We start from the raw sequence: 20308 nt of genomic DNA on the forward strand, positions 1-20308 counted from the left end.
CAAAAGGACAGCCAGGTAGGCAGGGGTGGTGGGGTGGCTGTTGGTAAAAAAATGAAATTAAATCAGTAAAAAGAGATGACATTGATGTAGATGAAGATGCAGAATAACTCTGGATAGAGCTAAGAAACTGCAAGGGGAAAAAAAAAATACCCTGATGGGTGCTATGTTCAGAACAGTAGCAAAGGTGTAGTCTACAAAATATAATGGGAGATACAAAATGCATGGCAAAAGGGCAAGGTTACGATACTCATGGGGATTTCAATATGCAGTTAGACTGGGAAAATCAAACTGGTGCTAGATCCCAAGAGGGGGAATTTATAGAGTGCTTATGAGATGGTTTTTGTTTAGAGCAGCTTATGGTTGAGCCCACTAAGGGATCAGCTAGTCTAAATTGAGTATTATGCAATGAACCAGAATTGATTAGAGAGCTTAAGGTAAAGGAGCCTTTAGGGGAAGTGATCATAATATGATTGAATTCACCCTGCAATCTGAGGAGAAGCTGAAGTCAGATGTATCAGTGTTATAGAGGAGTAAAGGGAATTACAGAGGCATGCGAGAGGAGCTAGCCAAAGTTGATTGGAAAGAAACACTAGCAGGGTTAACAGCAGAGCAGCAATGGCTGGAGTTTCTGGGAGCAATTTGGAAGGTGCATGATAGATACATCCCAAAGAAGCAGTATTCTAAAGGCAAGATGATGCAACTGTGGCTGTCAAGAGAAGTCAAAGCCAAAGTGAGGGCATATAATTGAGGAAAAATTAGTAGGAAGCTGGACAATTGGAAGCTTTTAAAAACCAACAGAAGGCAACTAAAATAAATCATAAAGAAAGAAAAGTTGGAATATGAAGGTAAGCTAATAACTTTGAAGTGGAAAGAAGAAGTTTCTTCTGATACATGAAGTGTAAAAGAAAGGCAAGAGTAGATATCAGGCCGCTGGAAAATGATGCTGGGGTAGTAATAATGGGGGACAAGGAAATGGTGGATGAATTGAATAAGTATTTTGCATTGGTCTTCATTGTGGAAGATCCTAGTAGTATGCTGTAAGTTCAAGATTGTCAGGCAGCAGAAATGCTTGGGAAATTGAAAGGTCTGAAGGCAGATCAGTCACCTGGACCAGATGGTGTACACACCAAGGTTCTGAAAGACGTGGCTGAAGATGGTGGAGGCACTAGTAATTATCTTTCAAGAATCAATGGATTCTGGCATGGTTCCGAAGGACTGAAAAATAGTAAATGTCACTCCACACTTCAAGAAGTAGAGAGGCAGAATAAAAGAAATTATAATTGGCCCTCCTTATCTGCGAGGGATTGGTTCCTGGACCCCTCGCGGATACCAAAAAACACAGATGCTCAAGTCCCTTATTTAACCTGTCTCTGTGCGGTGGACTTTAGGACCTAGCGGAACCCCAGACCTTATTTAACCTGTCTCAGTGCGGTGGTCTTTGGGACCCGGCAGAGCTCTGAATCTGCAGCATTTCTGTTCACGAAAATAATCACAATCACGATTGAAAATAAAGTGGAAATAATAAAACGATCGGAAAGAGGTGAAACGTCATCGGTCATTAGAAAAGTGTTAGGCTACAGTCGGTCAACGATCAGAACAATTTTAAAAGATAAAGCGAGAAAGGCTCTGCCCCCGACGGTAGGTACAATTATTACTAAGCAACAGTGGTTTAATTATTTAAATACACACATTTCTTAAGTGTTTTATATGCATAGAAAGGTAAAGTATATACTATATACTAAGACAAACGTTTGACTAACTGACGCTAAATAATACCAGATGTAACTGTTCCGACTTACTTAGTAAGAGAACTTCCGGTTTTTTTCCGATCCCGATCCATGATAACCTACACACATCCTCCCGTATACTTTAAATCATATCTACATTACTTATAATACCTAATACAATGTAAATGCTACGTAAATAGTTGTTATATTGCATTGTTTAGGGAATAATGACAAGAAAAAATGTCTGTACATGCTCGAACAACAAGTGCTGGAAGAGCACTTCTGGGTTTTCTTGATTCGCGGTTGGTTGAATTCGCGCATGCGGAGCTCATGGATAAGGAGGGCCGACTATATAGGCCAGCTAGTTTGACCTCAGTGATTGAGATGATGTTGGTGTTGATTGTTAAGGAAGCACTTTTGGGATACTTGGAAGTACTTGATAAAATAGGCCGAAATCAGCATGGTTTCCTTCAGTAAAAATCTTGCCTGACAAATCTGTGGGAATTCTTTGAAAAAATAACAAGCAGGATAGACAAAGGAGAATTGGTAGATGTTGTACCCTTGGATTTTTAGAAGGCCTTTGACAAAGTGCCACATGTGAGGCTGCTTAACAAGTTGAGAGCACATAGCATTACAGGAAAGATATAAGCATGGATAGAGATTTGGCTGATTAGCAGGAGGCAAAGGGTGGGAATACAGGGAGCCTAGTTACTGTTGGTGACTAGTGGCATTCCACAGGGGTCTGTGTTTGAGGAGCTTCTTTTTATGTTATACGTCAATAATTTGGATGACAGGAATTTTGCGGCCAAGTTTGCGGACAATACAAAAATAGGTGGAAGGGCAGATACTGTTGAGGAAGTAGAGAGGCTCCTGAAGGACATAGACAGATTAAGAGAATGGGCAAGAAGTGGCAGATGGAATACAGTGTCAGGAAGTGTATGGTCATGTACTTTGGTAAAAGAAATTAAAGCATAGACTATTTTCTAAATAGAGAAACAATTAAAAAATCTGAGGTGCAATGGGACTTGGAAGTTTCTGTCCAGGATTCCCTAAAGGTTAATTTGCAGTTTAAATTGGTGGTGAGGAAGGCAATTGCAATGTTAGCATCCATTTTGAGAGGACTAGGATATAAAAGTATGTTGAGGTGTTATAAGGCACTGGTGAGGCCTCTGTTAGAGTATTATGCGCAGTTTTGAGCCCATTATCTAAGGAAGGATGTGCTGACATTGGATAGAGTTCAAAGGAAGTTCTCAAAAATTTTCCAGGTTTGAAAGATGTGGGGAAGATGTGTCCTCTTGTGGGGGAATCTAAGGCCAGAAGATGCAAATTTAAAATGGAGGAACGTCCATTTGGAACAGAGACGAGGAGGAATTTCTTTAGCCAGAGTGGTGAATCCATGGAATTCATTGCCACAGGCAGATGTGGAGGCCAAGTCATTAGGTATATTTAAGGTAGTGGTTGACTTGTCAGGGCATGAATGGATACGAGGAGAAGGCAGGAGATTGGGGCTGAGAGGAAAATGGATCAACCATGATGAACTGGTAGTACAGACTTGATTGGCCAAATGACCTCCTTTGCTCCTATATCTTATTGTCTTATGATACAAGTCCTTGGGACTGACAAGTCCATCCCAACCACGGTGATCGCCCATCTAGTCCCAATTTCCTGTGTTCGACCCATATCACTCTAAACCTCACTAAACCTTCCATGTACTTACCCAAGTATTCTTAAATGATACTATTGTACCTACCTCAACTAATTCTTCCGACAGTTCGTTATATACTAATCATCTTCCGTATAAAATCTTCCCCCTCTCATTCTAAATTTATATGCTCTAGCTTTGGACTCTTCTACTTTGGGGAAAATACTACCACCATCCATCTTATACATGTCTCTCATAACTTTAAACATTTCTATAAGGTTAACCTTCATTCAGATCTAACCTGTAACTTAGGTCCTCTAGATCTGCCAACTCCCTAGTAAACTTTACCTACATTATTTCCAATGTAAAGATAGCATGGTAACCAAACCTGTACACAGTACTAAAGCTATGTAGTATAAGTGTGGTCTCACCAACAACTTTTACAACTGCAACATAATGTCCGAACTCCTATACTGAATGCACTGACTGATGGAGGCCAGCATACTAAATACCCTTTTCACCACCCTGTCTCCCTGTGACATCACTTTTAAGAAACTATGTACTTACACTCATAAGTCCTTCTGTCCCATTACACTCCCTAGTGCCATAACATTCATAGTACAGGTGCTACACTGGCTTGACTTTCCAAATTGCATAACCTACCACTAAATGTATGGAAATCTGTTCCCTATTCCTCAGCCTACTTCTCTAACTTATCAAGATCTCCTTGTAATCTACAATAAATTTCTTCACTAACTACAACTCTTCCTAATTTTGTGTCATCTGCAAAATTACTGATTAAGCCTTAAGCATTTGTATCCAAGTCACTTAAATAAATAACGAATATCAAGCGTTCCAACACCTACCCCTGCAGTACACCCTAGCCACTGACATTCATTCTGAGAAGCAACCTTTAAACACCACTCTCTACTTCCCATCTCTGAGCCAATTTTGAATTCACCTAACTAGCTCTCCCTGAATTACATGGACCTAACTTTCCAGACCAGCTTACCATGCGGGAGTTTGGTGAAAGCCTTGCTATAGTCCAAATAAAGAACATCTGCCGCCCTCCCCTCATCTACTGTGTCGACCTCCTAATCAGACTCTGTCTATCTAAATACTGGCAGATCCTTTCCCTCAGAATTCTCTCCAGTAACTCCCCCACTACTGCTGTCAGGCTGACTGCGGTCAGCCTGTGGTTGTTCACTGGCTTGTTCAACGGAACAACATTAGCCAAATTCCACTCTTTGGAAACTTCACCAGTGGCTAATGATGAAACAGATATTTCCACAAACGCCTCTCTGATTTCTTCACTAGATTCCTACACAGTCTGATGATGCAGACTGTCAGGCTCCCACATTCCAGAGATCTATCCTTCTCCTTCTCACATTACCTGCTCGTGGAGTTTACTGTTATGTTCATCACCACTGTCTACATACTCCTGAGCAAACACCAAAGCTGCACTGGGAGAGACTTGCAGCATCATCAGCTCTCTACAAAACAAACATCCAGATGGTCTCTTCATAATTGCAGGAGACTTTTGAACAGACTAACTGGTAGATGTTGAAGGAGGCTGCCACAAATGGAGAAGGCGCAGATCTTGAGGAATATGCTTTATCTGTCACTGGCTACATCTTTAAGTGTGTAGGTGATGCCAGTGCCTCAAGAACAGTTATTTCATGGCCCAACCTGAAGCCCTTGCTGAATGCAGAAATATGCTCCCTACTAAAAGCTTGGGACACTGCCTTCAAGTCTGGAGGCAGAACAGCCAGGAGAAACCTCATCATAGGCATCAAGAACGCAAAGACAACCTACATATAAAAAATTCAGGAACATCCATCCAATAATGATCCCCAGTGTCAAGGGCATTATTGACTATGCAAGAGAAAACATCGTTGATTGTTCTAGTGACGCCTCTGTTCCTGATGCTCTAAACAACTTTTATGGATTCTTTGAAGCATACACCATAACAACAGCCATGAAATCTATCTCCTCTTCCAGGTGAATAGCCACTGTTTATAGCAGCAGCAGACATGAGAAGGACTCTACAGAGAGTCGATCCCTGTGAAGCTGCCGGGCCAGACAACATCTCAGGTGGAGTCCTCAGGGAGTGTACACACCAGCTCTTCACAGATATCTATAACACTTCACTCATCCAGATTGCTGTCCCCACATGCTTCAAATCAGCCACCATCATCCATATACTGAAGAACTCTATAACTTCAGAGCTAAACAACTACCACCCAGTGGCACTGATGCCAATCACCACGAAGTGCTTTGAATGGCTGATAATGGCACATATCAAAAACTCCTTTCCGGCCACACTGGACACTCACCAATATGCTTACTGACTGAACATGCAGCTGGCCCTGACACACCTAGAAAACACAGACACATGTCAGAATGCTCTTTCTGGATTTCATTTATTTTCCCACAGACCCTGGTGAACAAATTTCTACTCCTCAGTCTAGATATCCCACTGCGCAACAAGGTATTGGACTTCCTAGCCAATAGATCTCAGACAGTCAGGATGCAGAACCACTCTTCCCTCCCCATGATTCTCAACATAGCTGTGTGCTGAACCCACTGTTATATACTTTGCTCGTACATGGCTACACAGCCAAATACCGAATAAGTACATTGTCAAATTTACGGATGACACAATAGTAGTGGGGGTTCATCACCAACAAATACAAGACAGCCTACAGAGAGAAGTTGGAAGGCCTAATGCCACATAAATAACCTCTTCTTCAATGTCAACAAGACAAAGGAGATGGTTATCAACTTAAGAGGTACTCACATCACTTTACTTTATTGTCACCGAACAATTGATACTGGTGCATACAATCATCACAGCGATATTTGATTCTGCGCTTCACGGTCCCTTACAACCCTCTTTAACATCGGTGGCACAGTAGTAAAAACTGCGAAGCCTCAAACTCCTGCGAGCGCACATCTCACACAGCCTCTCATGGTTCCAGAAAACATACTACACAATATAAAAAAACCTTACCTATGCGTCTACTTTTGGAGGAGTCTGAAGAAAGCTGGACTATGCTCATGATACTCATGACCTTCTACAGAGAGCATCCTAACATGCTGCATTGCTGCATGATACAGAAACTAGTGAACAAGGCTCTACAATGGGTAGTCAAAACTATCCAGTAGTTCACTGGCATCAGCCTACCTATCATCCTTTTATAGTCAACAAGGGATTTGCTCAATCCTAAACTCCTAAAACCAATGTATGCCTCCATTTTCTTGAAGGGATTCTCAATATCTCTTGTCAGCCAAGTTTACCTTCACCTGAACACAAGCACTTGCTCATCTTACTTTTAAGACTCCCACTTGTCATTCACTCCTTTCCATTCAACAGGTTCATCCAATCGACCTCTGCTAGATCCTATCTAATACTCCAAAATTAGATCTGCTTCAGTTTAGGACCTTAACCTGTGTATCTGTCCTATCCTTTTCCATCTCTTCCTTAAAAATAATAGAATCATTATTACTAGAGCTAAAGTGCTCTGACTTCAAATTCAGTCACTCACCCTGTCACATTCCCTAAGAGGAGGTACAATATTGCACCTTCCCAAAAAGTGGCCTCTATATAGGAAACTTTCCTAGAGACACTTCACATATTCTACCCCGTTCAGGCCCTTAACAGTCTGGGTGGTCCAATCAATACTGGGGCTATTAAAATCTCCTACTAATACAAACCTATTATACTTAAAAGAATGAACAAATTTTCTACACACCTATTCGTCAAGTTCACACTGATTATAATACAACCCTACTGCCCCACTGGAGTGACCTCCCTCCTTCTTGTTCCTAAATTCTACCAGCAATGCCTCACCGGATGATCACCAAAGAATGTAATCTCTAAACACTGCTATTATGTCCTCCCTATCATCCCATCCTTGCTCACCTGTACCTTTTCTCTCAGAAAATTGTGAATCTTTTGTATCCATAATTCCAGAGAGCTGTGGATGCTGACCTATCAAGTGCATTGAAGGCTGAGACAGGTAAACACAGGAAATTAAAAGTTATGGGAAAATGTTAAAGTTGAGTTTATTGACATGTGTAGAAGTATAGGTGTGAAGAAAAACTTACTTGCAGCAGCATCACAGGCGCATATCACATAAGCAGCATTCACAAAAAATCATAAATGAACCATAGCATTTATAAGAAAAAATGAAAGCCCTTTTAGTGCAAAGTGATCAACATGGTGCTAGGGTTGTGTTAGCTGGTTCAAGAACAGCTACTTCTTCTCAACCATTCAGTTCTTGATCTGAAGAGAAGTAACTGTTCTTGAAGCTGATGGTGTGGGACATTGTGCTTTTGGTAGGAGGTGGGGATCATTGATGATGGATGTCACCTTCTTCAAGGCAGCACCTTTTGTAGATACTACCATTGGTGGAAAGGAGTGTGCCTGTAATGTACTGAGCTCAGTCCACTACTCTGTACAGCTTCTTACATTTCTGCACATTTCAATTGCCATATCGGACCATGATGCTATCTGTCAGGATACTTTCAAACATATGTCTGTAGAACATCAGAGACATGCCAGACCACTTTACTCTCCAAAGAAAGTAAATACATTGGCACATTTTCCTGATGATTGCATCTACGTGCTGGGTCTAGGACAGGTCACCTGATACGTTAGCAGCCAGGAATTTATAGCAGCTGACTGCACCCCTGACCTAATGCAGGCATATGTTTGCTCTCCTTCCCCTTCCTGAAGTCAACAATTAGTGTACTTGTGACAAATGGACTGAAAGTGAAGTTGACATTGACACCTTTAGCAAGTCTGATCACTTGGCAGTACTTCTATTCCCATCATATAAGCAGAGACCAAAGACTGCTGCACCAGTGGTGAGGAACCTGTAAGTATGGTCAAGGGAGGCAGATGAGCATTTATAGGATTGTTTATAGATAAATAGAAACTGCTCCCATTGCTGAAAGGAGGTCTATGAAGCATAAAATGAAGGTGAATAGCAAAACAAAAACCGTCAAGAGATAAATCTTGATTACATTCCATCACTGCTGGAATTCTTCATGTCAAAGTTCTATGCTTAACCATTTCCTTTATCATTGGCTTTTCTTCTATCAAGAATTCAGAAGTGATGATATACAATGTGCAATTCAATTTGCAACTGCTTAGCAAATGTGACAGCTTGTGTTTGTATGCAGCAAAAGTCAGACAATATACAAACACACTGTTGATAAGTGGCCAGCAACATCCACACCACAAGTGTCCTATGCAATGACCACATCCAGCAAGACATAAATAATTTAGGTGGTGTTGGTGGTGCCAATCAAATAAGTTCTTCATCCAGTTAGCGGCAATGGATTCACCCAGGCAAATAGCAGATTTGCCACTACTCTCAAGTCATGCCTTGATGACAATGTAATGGCAATAATCTGTCAGGAGGTGAACCATTGACCACAGGATAATGAGTGTCAGACCTGCACTCCCAGCCATAGTATTAACATTGTGGGCCCAGTTGAGTTTTGGTCAATGAGACTCCAAAGATATTGATGGTGTAGTACTAGAAGATGATAATACCATTGAATGTTAAGGATACATGGTTGGACATTGTTGTTGGAGATGCTCATTGCCTGGCATGTACTCGCCATTAACCCAGTGGAGAGGGACAACAACTTTAAATTGCTGGCTATTGACATATTCGAGGACTTGGCCTGGATGCAGCACCTAGATGCAATCACAAGGAAGGCACATAGGCCTCTTTACTTTCTTAGAAGATTAAGAAGGTTTGGTTTGTCAATAAATACTCTAAAAAGTTCAACATTCAAAGCACATATATTATCAAAGGATGTATACTATATATAATATTGAGATTCAACTCCTTACAGGCACCCACAAAACAAAGAAACCTAATAGAACCCACTTAAAAAGATAGTCAAACATCCAATGTGCAGGGGAAAAAATCATGCAAACAATAAAAGCAAACAAATAATATTCATGACTGAATTCAGAAGAGAAGTGAAGAAAAGTTCTAAAGATGTACTGTTGAAAGTATCCCGACTGATTGCATCATGGTCTGGTAGGGCAATTTGAATGCACAAGAGTATAAGATGCTACAGAGAAGAGTGGACTCAGCCTAATACATCAAAGGGACAACCCTCTCCACCATTAATAGGATCTACATGAAACGCTACCTGAAGAAGGCAACATCCATCAATAATAAACTGCACCAAAGTTCAAACTAAATTTACTATCAAAGTACATATATGTCACCATATACAATCCTGAGATTCATTTCCTTGCAGACATACTCAATAAATCCACAATAGAATAATAAACATAACAGAATCAATGAAAGACTGCACCAACTTCAGTGTTCAACTAGTGTGCAAAAGACAACTGTGCAGAAACAAAAAGGAGGAATAGTAATAATCAGAATAACAAATAAATAAACAATAAATATTGAGAACATGAGATGAAGAGTCCTTCAAAGTGAGTTCTTTGTTGTGAGAACATTTCAATTATGGAGCAAGTGATGTTTCATGTAGGGGCTAATCAGTTAGATGTTTTGTTCCGCTTTTTGTGGATAAGATATATCTGGGCACCTTGGTGGCTGAGTCTGGAGCAGAAGTACCACACCAAGATATTTACGTATCCACAGACTTTGCTGTATCCAGTGATTTTAAATATTACTTGATATCACATGGAGTGAAGGTAAGAATTAATCGGTTTCTGTGACAGTGGAATTCTCAGGAGGAAACAGAAAAAACTTATTCATTTTGTACTTCTGGTAGAAGCTGCCTGCAAATATTTCAGTCTTTCTACACCCGAAGGTGATGTTGTTCACAGAACTACCTCCTTGCATCACTTGCTTATGAATATGTCATTTATGAGCAGGACAAGGCTACAGCTCCCTAAGCCTACTCCACCATTCAATAAGATTTGGGCTGAGCTGATTGTAGCTTCAGCTCTACATTCCTGTTTACTTCATTAACATTTCACCCTCTAGCCCATCAAGATTGTGTCCACCTGAAGCTTGAAAATATTCAAAATCTCTGCTTCTATTGACCTTTCCTGAATAAAGTCTCAAATAATAATGACACTGAGGAAAATTTTGCCTCATCTCTGCATAGAATGGCTGACCCTTTATTTGTAAACATAGATTCATAGAGTTATACAACACAGAAGCAGAGCATTGGAACTAATTCATCTATGACAATCAACACTAATCTCATTTGTCAACATTTGGCCCATATAACTCTAAACATTGCTTATCCATGTGCCTGTTCAAATGTCTTTTAGATACAGTAATTGTACCCATTTTTATCTTTCTCGAGCATCTCATTTCATAATCTACTTTCCTTTGTGTGAAAAACTTACCCCTCAGGTTCTCTTTAAATAATTTCCCTCTTACCTTAAACTTAAGTCCTTTAGTTCTAGATTCTCCTTTCCCTATTTACCCTTTTCATAAATTTTATGAATCTCTATGAAGAGATTCAGCCCCCTGCACTCCAGGGAAAACAGATGGTGAATGGGTTACTGGGAAATTAAGTAGGAGAATGGGACTGATGGAAATGCTCTGTAAGCGATCTCAGATGTCATTAGCTGAAGTGTTTTGTCCTATACCATGTGAAACTGAAAAACTGCAGCCACAAATATACTAGCAGATGCTCTGCAACAATTTTTTAAATCTTCTATTTATAAAAATAATCTGCAACATTCTCAGTGTTCGTTTGAACGTACTCAACTCAAACAGTTTGATGTGCTCTGGGACAAAGCAGTCTTTCACATCCAGCAGAAGGGCACCATGGCTGTTGTGTGTTTACAGTGTGCATTATCTAGAAAAGCAATGCAGTGACTGAGTATTTGAATGTAATAGGCAGTAGTTCATAACAATGTCTCTTCCTTCTGGATTTCTGATTAACAGTTTTTTTAGTGTATTATATACAGAAATGGGTGCCACTGAATCTGTGTGCATGCCTTTATACTTCAGATGCACGGAAGGATGCGAACATTGTGGGAAGCACAGCAAGTCTGACAGTACTTCATGAAGAGTTTTCCAAAGAAATCACACCATATGGTATATACGGAGCACTTACATGGTCACTTAAGAATGAGTAGTTGAAAAGTGGTCCGGCCCCGACTGCTTCATTTTTACCATGGATGTTCAACCCTTGTACACCTCTATCCCCCATCAAGAAGGCCTCAAAGCCCTCCGCTACTTTTTGGATAACAGACCCCACCAGTTCCCCAGCACCACCACACTCCTCCGGTTGGTGGAGCTTGTTCTAACTCTCAATAACTTCTCCTTTGGTTCTTCCCACTTTCTCCAGATCAAGGGCGTAGCCATGGGCACTCGCATGGGCTCCAGCTATGCCTGCCTCTTTGTGGGTTATGTGGAACAGTCTATGCTCCAAATCTATAGTGGCACCACTCCCCAACTTTTCCTCTGCTACACTGACTACATTGGTGCCGCTTCCTGCACCCATGCTGAGCTTGTCAATTTCATCAATTTTGCTTCTAACTTTCACCCAGCCCTTAAGTTCACTTGGTCCATCTCGGACACTTCTCTCCCCTTTCTTGGTCTCCATCTCTAGAGACAGACTATCCAACGACATCTTCTACAAACCCACTGACTCCCATAACTATCTTGACTATACCTCTTCCCATCCTGCCCAATGCAAAGATGCCATTCCCTATTCCCAGTTCCTCCGTCTCCACCACATCTGCTCCCAGGATGAGGCTTTCCGTTCCAGGACTTCTCAAATGTCCTCCTTCTTTCAGGATTGTGATTTCCCTTCTGGAGTCATCAAAGATTCCCTCACCCGCATCTCCTCCACTTCCCACACTTCAGCCCTTAACCCATCCTCCCGTCACCACAACAGGGACCGTGTCCCCCTTGTCCTCACCTACCACCCCACCAGCCTCCGGATCCAACACATTATCCTCCGCAACTTCTGCCACCTTCAACAGGACCCCACCACCAAGCACATCTTTCCCTCCCTACCCCTCTCAGCTTTTCACAGGGATCGTTCCCTCCGCGATTACCTGGTCCACACGTCCCTCCCCACAGAACTCCCACCTGGCACTTATCCCTGCAAGTGCAAATGCTACACCTGTCCCCACACCTCCCCCCTTACCACCATTCCGAGCCCCAGACAGTCCTTCCAGGTGAGGCAACACTTCACCTGCGAGTCTGCTGGAGTCGTCTATTGCATCCGGTGCTCCAGGTGCGGCCTCCTCTACATCGGCGAGACCTGACGCAGATTGGGGGACCGCTTTGTCGAGCACCTACGCTCCGTCCGTCACAATAGACAGGACCTCCCTGTTGCCACCCACGTCAACTCTGCCTCTCATTCCCATCTAGATATGCCCATACATAGCCTCCTTTACTGCCATGATGAGGCCAAACTCAGATTGGAGGAGCAACACCTCATCTACCGTCTGGGTAGCCTCCAGCCTGGTGGTATGAACATTGAATTCTCCAATTTCCAGTAATTCCCTCCCCCTTCCCCTATCCTAGGTCCCTCTCTGCCCCTCTCCCCTTTCAACTTTCTGCTTCTTTATCGCTACATTTCTTTCATGCTTATCCCCACCCCCTCCCCCCTTTATCGTTCCTCTGATTGGTTTTCACTACCTACCCCCCTCCCCTATCTATAACTGGGCTTCATTCCTGATGAAGGGTCTCGAACCGAAACGTTGGCTACTCTTTTCTCACGGATGCTGCTTGGCCTGCTGAGTTCTTCCAGCGTTGTGTACATATTAGTTGAAAAGTGGACTGGCCAATGTTGTCCATTTCCTGCCAGGCACAGGTGTGTTCTAATCAAAATGACGATTACTTAGAAGTGGAAAAAGGACAATCATTCAAAAATTGAGTAGTTCAATTTATTATGCAATGTAGTAAAGCATCTAATTGATCCACCAAATTTATTAAACTCACCACCCACAGAGCAACAAAACAACTCCAATAAATGACAGATTACTAGAGGTACAAATGGAAGACAATGGCTGATGGGGAGCCCAGAGATTGGTCTTATTGGAAAGGTAGGGAGCCATGACAAGGAACCTGGAGGTCAGCATTGGCACCAAGTCATTCAGTTGTTGTCTGAAACAGCCTCACACTGCCTTGGGAACATGTTAAGCGGAGAGCTGGAGGATTCAGATCCACTAGCTCGTAAGGATCTTGGACATGGAAATGGAGAGGTAGTTCCTGTACCATATTGAAATACTGTGTCCAATTTTGGTAACCCTACTATAGGAAAGATGCCATTAAGCTAAAAAAAGTACAGAAAAGCTATATGAAGATATTGTTAGGACTTGAGGGACTGAACTATGGAAAGAGGTTGAGCAGGTTGGCACTTTATTCAATGGAGCATAGGAGAATGACGGGTGATCTTACAGAGAATTACAAAATCATGAGGGACAGAGATAGGGTGAATATAAGCAAGTCTTTTTCTCAGGGTTGAGGAATCAAGAGTTAGAGGGTATAGATTTAAAGTGACAGGGGAGACAGTTAATAGGAATTGAGGGGCAAGTTTTTCCACTCAGAGGGTGGTAATATATGGTGACATATACGTACTTGGAGGATAAATTTACTTTGAACTTTGATATTTGGAATGAGCTACTAGAAGAAGTGTTTGAGGGAGGTACATTAACAACATTTAAAATGTTTAGGGGGATATGGGCCAAATGCAGGATTAGCTGCTTCCATTCTATATGACTCTATGCACTGATACACTATAAGCATCTAAGCACTGTTTTCAAGCTACATGAAAAGATGGGAAATGAAGGAAAATGTTTTGCCTAAAGTCAACATTTCCATCTGAGGAAATGTGGTGAGTCATCACAAAGATGGAATTACATAAGAAAAAAGGTGGAAAAAGATGTTGAAACACACACACCACCAGTTAAGTGCATGAACCCAACGATATTTTAATAATGGACATGACAATTTTACAAATGGCAGAGAGTGGCAGCAAAGTACATTGACAATGAAGACCGGGAAAGAGAGTTACCATTAAGAAGTTGAATTTTAAAATAAAATTGAGATTGGGCTGTGAAGTTACAAACATCAGGCCAAGCCCAGAGATAGCCCAGTGTGATCAATCACCAATCCTTCTTCGGATAAGCATAGAAATGTACATTTCAGCCTTAACCATGCTGACAGGCATCCATGCCTATTTACACAAATGTCACATCCCTTTATGCATTTTTTAGCCAAATACCTGTCTAAATGCCTTTGAAACATTATAGTTGTATCTTCCTTCACCACCTTTCCTGGCAGCTTGATCCAGATAACCACCATCCTCTGTGTGAAAACCTTGTTTAAATTGTTTACGTTTAAATTTCTGTTTAAATTTCTCCCCTCTCAACTTAAATCTACATCCTCTAGTTCTAGACTCCCCTGACCTGGGAAAATTATTTTGGCTTATCCACCCTATCTATGCCTCTCTGCCCATCTTGATTTTATTAAGATCATCCCCTGGCCTCCTACATTCCAGTGAGAATAAAGCCAGCTTATCCAATCTTTCATAATTAAGGCACTCCATGCTGATAAACATTCTGGTGAATCTCTGCACTCTATTGCTACCACACTCTTGTAGTATGAAAACCATGATTGTATACACTCCAAGTGTGAACTAGGCAATATTTTGTACAGCTGCAACATGACATCCCAACTCCTATACTCAATGCCTCAGACTATGGAGTCAGCATATCTAATGGCTTTTTCATGACTCTATCTATCTGTATTTCAAGTTTCAGGCAGCTATGAACTTGCACCCCAAGTTCTCACTGTTTGTCCTATAAATTTGACATCCCTCAGTGCATCACATCACACTTGTCTGAACTAAATCCCATCTTCCATTACTCTGCTCGATTTACTAAACTGATCTATGTTTCACTGTGTACTTAGATAATTTTCTTTGCAATCTACAACTCTATCAATATTTGCCAATTTACTAAACATGTAACGACAATCCCATCCAAGTCATTTATTATACAGGTCCCAGCATTGATCCCTACAATACACCACTTGTTACAGAGTTCCAGTGAGAAAAACACATCATTACCCTCTGCCTCCTACTATCAAGCCCATTTAATAATAGAAACTGATTCTGAGTCATACCAAGAATTTCAACTTTTGATTTAAAAAGATCAATTACATTCCACCGCAGGAAGTGTGAGTTCTAGAGTGCTAGATAACATTACAAAATTAGGTTTAGTAAGTTGTGGATGTGCTATGTTGGTGCCGAAAACATGGCTGCCCTAGCACATCCTGGGACTGTTTTGATTGTTGATGATATGTTTCAATGTACATGTGACAAATAGAGCTAATCTCATCTTAAAAGTGGTTAATGTTTGTTTCTATTTTTCTATATTACCTTCAGCAGAGCCAGGGCCACATTGAAAATGATGCTGAGTCCCTGAAAAAACAAAAAAAAGAGCAATGTTAAAACTTGGACATAACCATTGACTCCTTTAAATATCATCAACACTGCTAAAGATAAAATTTAGGGTAATTCCCTCTGAATCCTCTTCTTGAAAGCTCCTGCTTTCACACCTATGTTGTCCTTGATTCTTCTGACTCTGGGTGTTCACATATCAGATTATCTGTCCTGTATCCAGTAGATATATGCAAACACAAGGAAAGCGTATCAGCATCTTTACTTTCTTGAGAGATTAAGGAAGTTTGGGTTGTAACTGAACTCTTAACAAGCTTCTACAGATGAACTATTGAAAGTATCCTGAATGGTTGCATTATGGTCTGATGTTGGGAGGTTATGAAGGGTAAAGTTTAAATGCCTGGTTCTTTCTCTGGCAGTCATGAAAGACTGTGCCAGAGTCAGTCTCCCACAGATAATATCCAGTGCATCCCAGCAGCATAAGGCAATCAAGAATTCTTCAGTATCAAACATTTCTTGCAGGTTCACAATCCATAAGACCGGAAGACAAAAGAGCAGAATTAGGCCCATACAGTCTGCACTGCCATTTGATCACAGCTGATCCATTTCCTTTTCAACCCCATTCTCCTGTCTTCGTCAGAAGCTTTTCATGCCCTGACTTATCAAGAACCTATCAACTTTCGCCTTAAATATACCCAATGATCTGGCATCCACTGCCCCCTGGATGCACTGTGGCAACAAATTGCACACATTCACCACTCTCTGGCTAAAGAAATTCCTCCTAACCTCCATTCTAAATGGACATCCCTCTATTCTGAGGTTGTGCCTTCTGGTCTTATACTGCCCCACTATAGGAAACATTCTCTCCACATCCACTCAACATTCGATAGGTTTCAGGTGATCACCCCTCACTCTTCTGAATTCCAGTGAGTACAGGCCTAGAGCTGTCTAATGCTCCTCATGTGAGAAGCCTTGAGTTCCCTGAATCATTTTCATGCACCTCCTTTGAACACCCTCTGATGTCAGCACATCCTTTCTCAGTTGAGGGGCCCAAAACTGCTCACAATACTCAAACTGAGGCCTTACCAGTGTCTTATAAAGCCCCAGAATTGCGTCATTGTTTTTATATTCTAGTCCTCTCAAAATGAATGTTAACATTGCATTTGCTTTCTTCACTACCAACTCAATCTTCCTTTAGGGAATCCTGCATGATGACTCCCAAGTCCCTTGGCACCTCAAATTTTTGAATTTTCTTCCCATTCAGAAAATAGTCTGTGTTTTTATTCCTTCTTCCAAAGTGCATGACCACACACTTCTCAACACTGTATTCCATCTGCCACTTTGCCCATTCTCCTAATCTGTCTGTCCTTCTGAGCCCCCCCCCCCCCCGCTTTGAACAATCACAGATTGCCTGACTGCATGCGGTAATTGGCCAAAAAGTATATTCACACACCAATCACCTCGTCACTTTGTACCTCTTCCAAATTTGCTCCTCTTTGATATTTGAAATCACCAGTGGAGGGAGCTTAGGAGCAACCCAATCAGTGAAGCACGCCACTGAATTCACTACGAGCACAACAACCTGTGTTCAGGTGACCTGCGTTATAGTCATTTCGGTTATGGACATTCAGCCTTATGGAATTCGCAAATCACTACAAAAATCTGAGATATGGAATAAAATTTGTTCTTATGGAAGTTAAGCATGAAAAAAATTAAATATGCACTTGGCTAACCCTGTTCCAAACTTCAATGCTTCAATCCATTTGCAGGGATTGAATTCCATTTGTCAATGCACATTCCATCTGAATTATACCCTACTGTAACCTTAAAAATTTCTTTACTATTCACATTGCCACTAATTTTCATGTCATCTGTAAACTTTATAGCATACCTTCTACAAGCACAAATGGGAAAAAGAACAAGACATTCTATTAATTTTTATTATTTTCAACTCTCATTTCTTGATGCATGTGCAGAAAATATTGTGTTTCTTTAGCACAGATGATTCATTTTATTGCCCAGTATATTTATTTACTTCAAGTTTTTCATATATTTACCTTCACGATGTCAGTAAGTTCAGCAACAGCTTCTTCCCCTTTGCCATCTGATTTCTGAACATTGAACCCATGATCATGATCTCACTACATTTTTGTTTATTTTTGCACTACTTATTAACTAATTAATATATATATTTTCTATAATTCACAGCTTTTTTCTATTACTATGTACTGCATTGTACTGCTGCCGCAAAGACAACAAACTTCACGACATATGCCAGTGATATTAAGCCTGATTCTGATTCTGTTTAAGTGCTGTTATTTGTTGAGAGTTGTATCAATAAATTACCTTATATATATTTGATATGCACTTGGAAGTATATGTTTCAACGTAGAATGAATTCTGGAATGTCATAAGCATCTGCAATCTCATATGCCTCCAAACACAGCAGCTGACAACTTAGGAGATTGCCTTGACAGTTTCGAAAGCAAATTCTTTGTGCCCTGAACCAGCAGCTGTGATACTCATTGTTATTGTTGAGAGAAAAAACATCCCATAGGAATGCAAAAGATAGGATTCAGGTTATGGAAATTTACTATATGGAGAGATTTTTAAGAACACAACCCCACTGTAACTCCAGTCGTCAACTGGAGTACTACGCAGATGTACCAGAAATTATCCTTTGCTGATCTGGCAAAGAGCTTTATGAAGCAGGAAGTTTTTCGATGGGAGTCATTGATTGGAATACTGTAAAGATGTGATAGAAGCATTCCTGCGCAGGTCCAGCAAAGAGCTTTGAAAATCAGGACGTTTCCTTGAAGGAAGTCATTGATTGGAGTACTGTGCAGATGAAACAGAATTGGTCCCGTGCAAGACTGGCAAAGAGCTTTAAAAACCCAGTCTCTATAAAAGAGAGGTACCGCCTAGTCGTCATGGGAGCGGTCATCGGAGTAGTCTTGAGTCAGAATAGTAAGGCTTTGGCTCAACAGAGCTTTGGTGAGAACAGGCAGAGGCAAAGTAAGTAGGTTAAGTTCATTCCTTGTTTGCTATTTAAATCTTGAGAGTATGGAGGGAATGCCTACAGAGCCAGTATCCTGCTCTGATGCGAAGTTTCCAGGAACCTTCCAGCCTTCCGATGGTCACATCTGTGCCAGGTGCATTGTGATGCAGCTCCTTGGATACTGTGTTAGGGAACTGAAGCTGCAGCTCGATGACCTCCTGCTTGTCAGGGAAAGTGAAGCAGTGACAGACAGGAACTCCAGGGAGGTAGTCACCCCAAGGATACAGGAGACAGATGAATGGGTAACTGTTAGGAGAGGGAAGGGACAGCAGTCAGACAGTGGAGAGCATTCCTGCGGCCGTCCCTCTCAACAATAAGTACTCCATTTGAATACTGTTGGGGGGGGGGAATGACCTACCTGGGGGGGAACAACAGCAACTGTGCCTCTGGCACGGAGTCTGGCCCTTTAGCTCAGAAGGGTAAGGAACTGAAGAGGATGGCAGCAGTGATAGGGGACTCTATAGTCAGGGGGGACAGATAGGTGATTCTATGAACACAAAAGGAAACATGAATGATAGCTTGCCTCCCAGGTGCCACGGTCTGCGATGTTTTTGAATGTGTGCACAATATCCTGAAAAGGGAGGGTGAGCAGCCACAAGCAGTGATAAATACTGGTATCAATGACACTGGTAGAAAAAGGGAGGAGATTTTGAAAAAAGAATACAGGGAGTTAGGAAGGAAGCTGAGAAGTAGGACCTCAAGGGTAGCAATCCTGGAATTGCTGCTTGTGCTACATGACAGTAAGGATAGGAATAGAATGAGATGGCAGAAGAATTGGAGTGGGGGCAGGAATTCCGGATAATTGGGACCTCTTCCGGAGCAGGTGGGACCTGTAAAAAAGGGACAAGGTCTTTCGAACAGGATCACTAGAGCTGTTGGGAGTAGTTTAAACTAGTATGGCAGAAGATGGGAACCAGGATGATAGAGCTGAAGATGAGCCAGCAGGTTTACATGCAGATGATGGCTATAATACAAATGTAAGGAAGGACAAGCCAATGATTGGATACAAATGCAGAGAGAGCAAAAAGTTAGATTGTACCACTGGGGCAAAATTCAGAAGGGCGAAGAATGCAGAACTTGCGGTGCTGTATTTAATTGAACTCCTGCGAAATTAGAGATTGGTCAGTTTGACATTGTGAGCATCACTGAGTTGTGGCTGAAAGAATGCCATAGTTGGGAGTTTAATGTCAAAGGATATACTTTGTATCGAAAGGACAGGCAGGAAGTCAGAGGCGGTGGTGTGGTTCTGTTGGCAAGAGGTGAAATTACATCTTTAGAATGAGGTGACTTAGGGTCAGAGACTGTTAAATCATTATGGGTGGAATTAAGAAACTGCTAGGGTGAAAAAAAACATTACGGGAATCATATATAGGCCTCCATATAGTAGCCAAGATGTAGAGTTGAGATTGCACAGGGAGCTGGAAAAGGTATATTCTAAGGGTAATGGCACAATTGTAATGGGGGACTTCAATATACAAGGGGATTGGGCAA

At 41.5% G+C, this 20308-nt stretch overlaps 1 protein-coding gene across 4 annotated transcripts in view; it reads right to left on the minus strand.

The window, feature by feature from the left end:
• LOC132402205 (rab GTPase-activating protein 1-like) overlaps nt 1-20308 on the minus strand; it is a 570990-nt gene that overhangs the window by 170021 nt on the left and 380661 nt on the right. For all 4 annotated transcript variants that reach the window (XM_059984929.1, XM_059984928.1, XM_059984931.1 and 1 more), the window contains one exon: nt 15739-15780. In XM_059984929.1, the coding sequence (XP_059840912.1) occupies nt 15739-15780 (42 nt within the window). The remainder of the gene's footprint in view (nt 1-15738; nt 15781-20308) is intronic.

Source organism: Hypanus sabinus, chromosome 11 (genome assembly GCF_030144855.1).
Source record: "Hypanus sabinus isolate sHypSab1 chromosome 11, sHypSab1.hap1, whole genome shotgun sequence".
Taxonomy (NCBI): domain Eukaryota; kingdom Metazoa; phylum Chordata; class Chondrichthyes; order Myliobatiformes; family Dasyatidae; genus Hypanus; species Hypanus sabinus.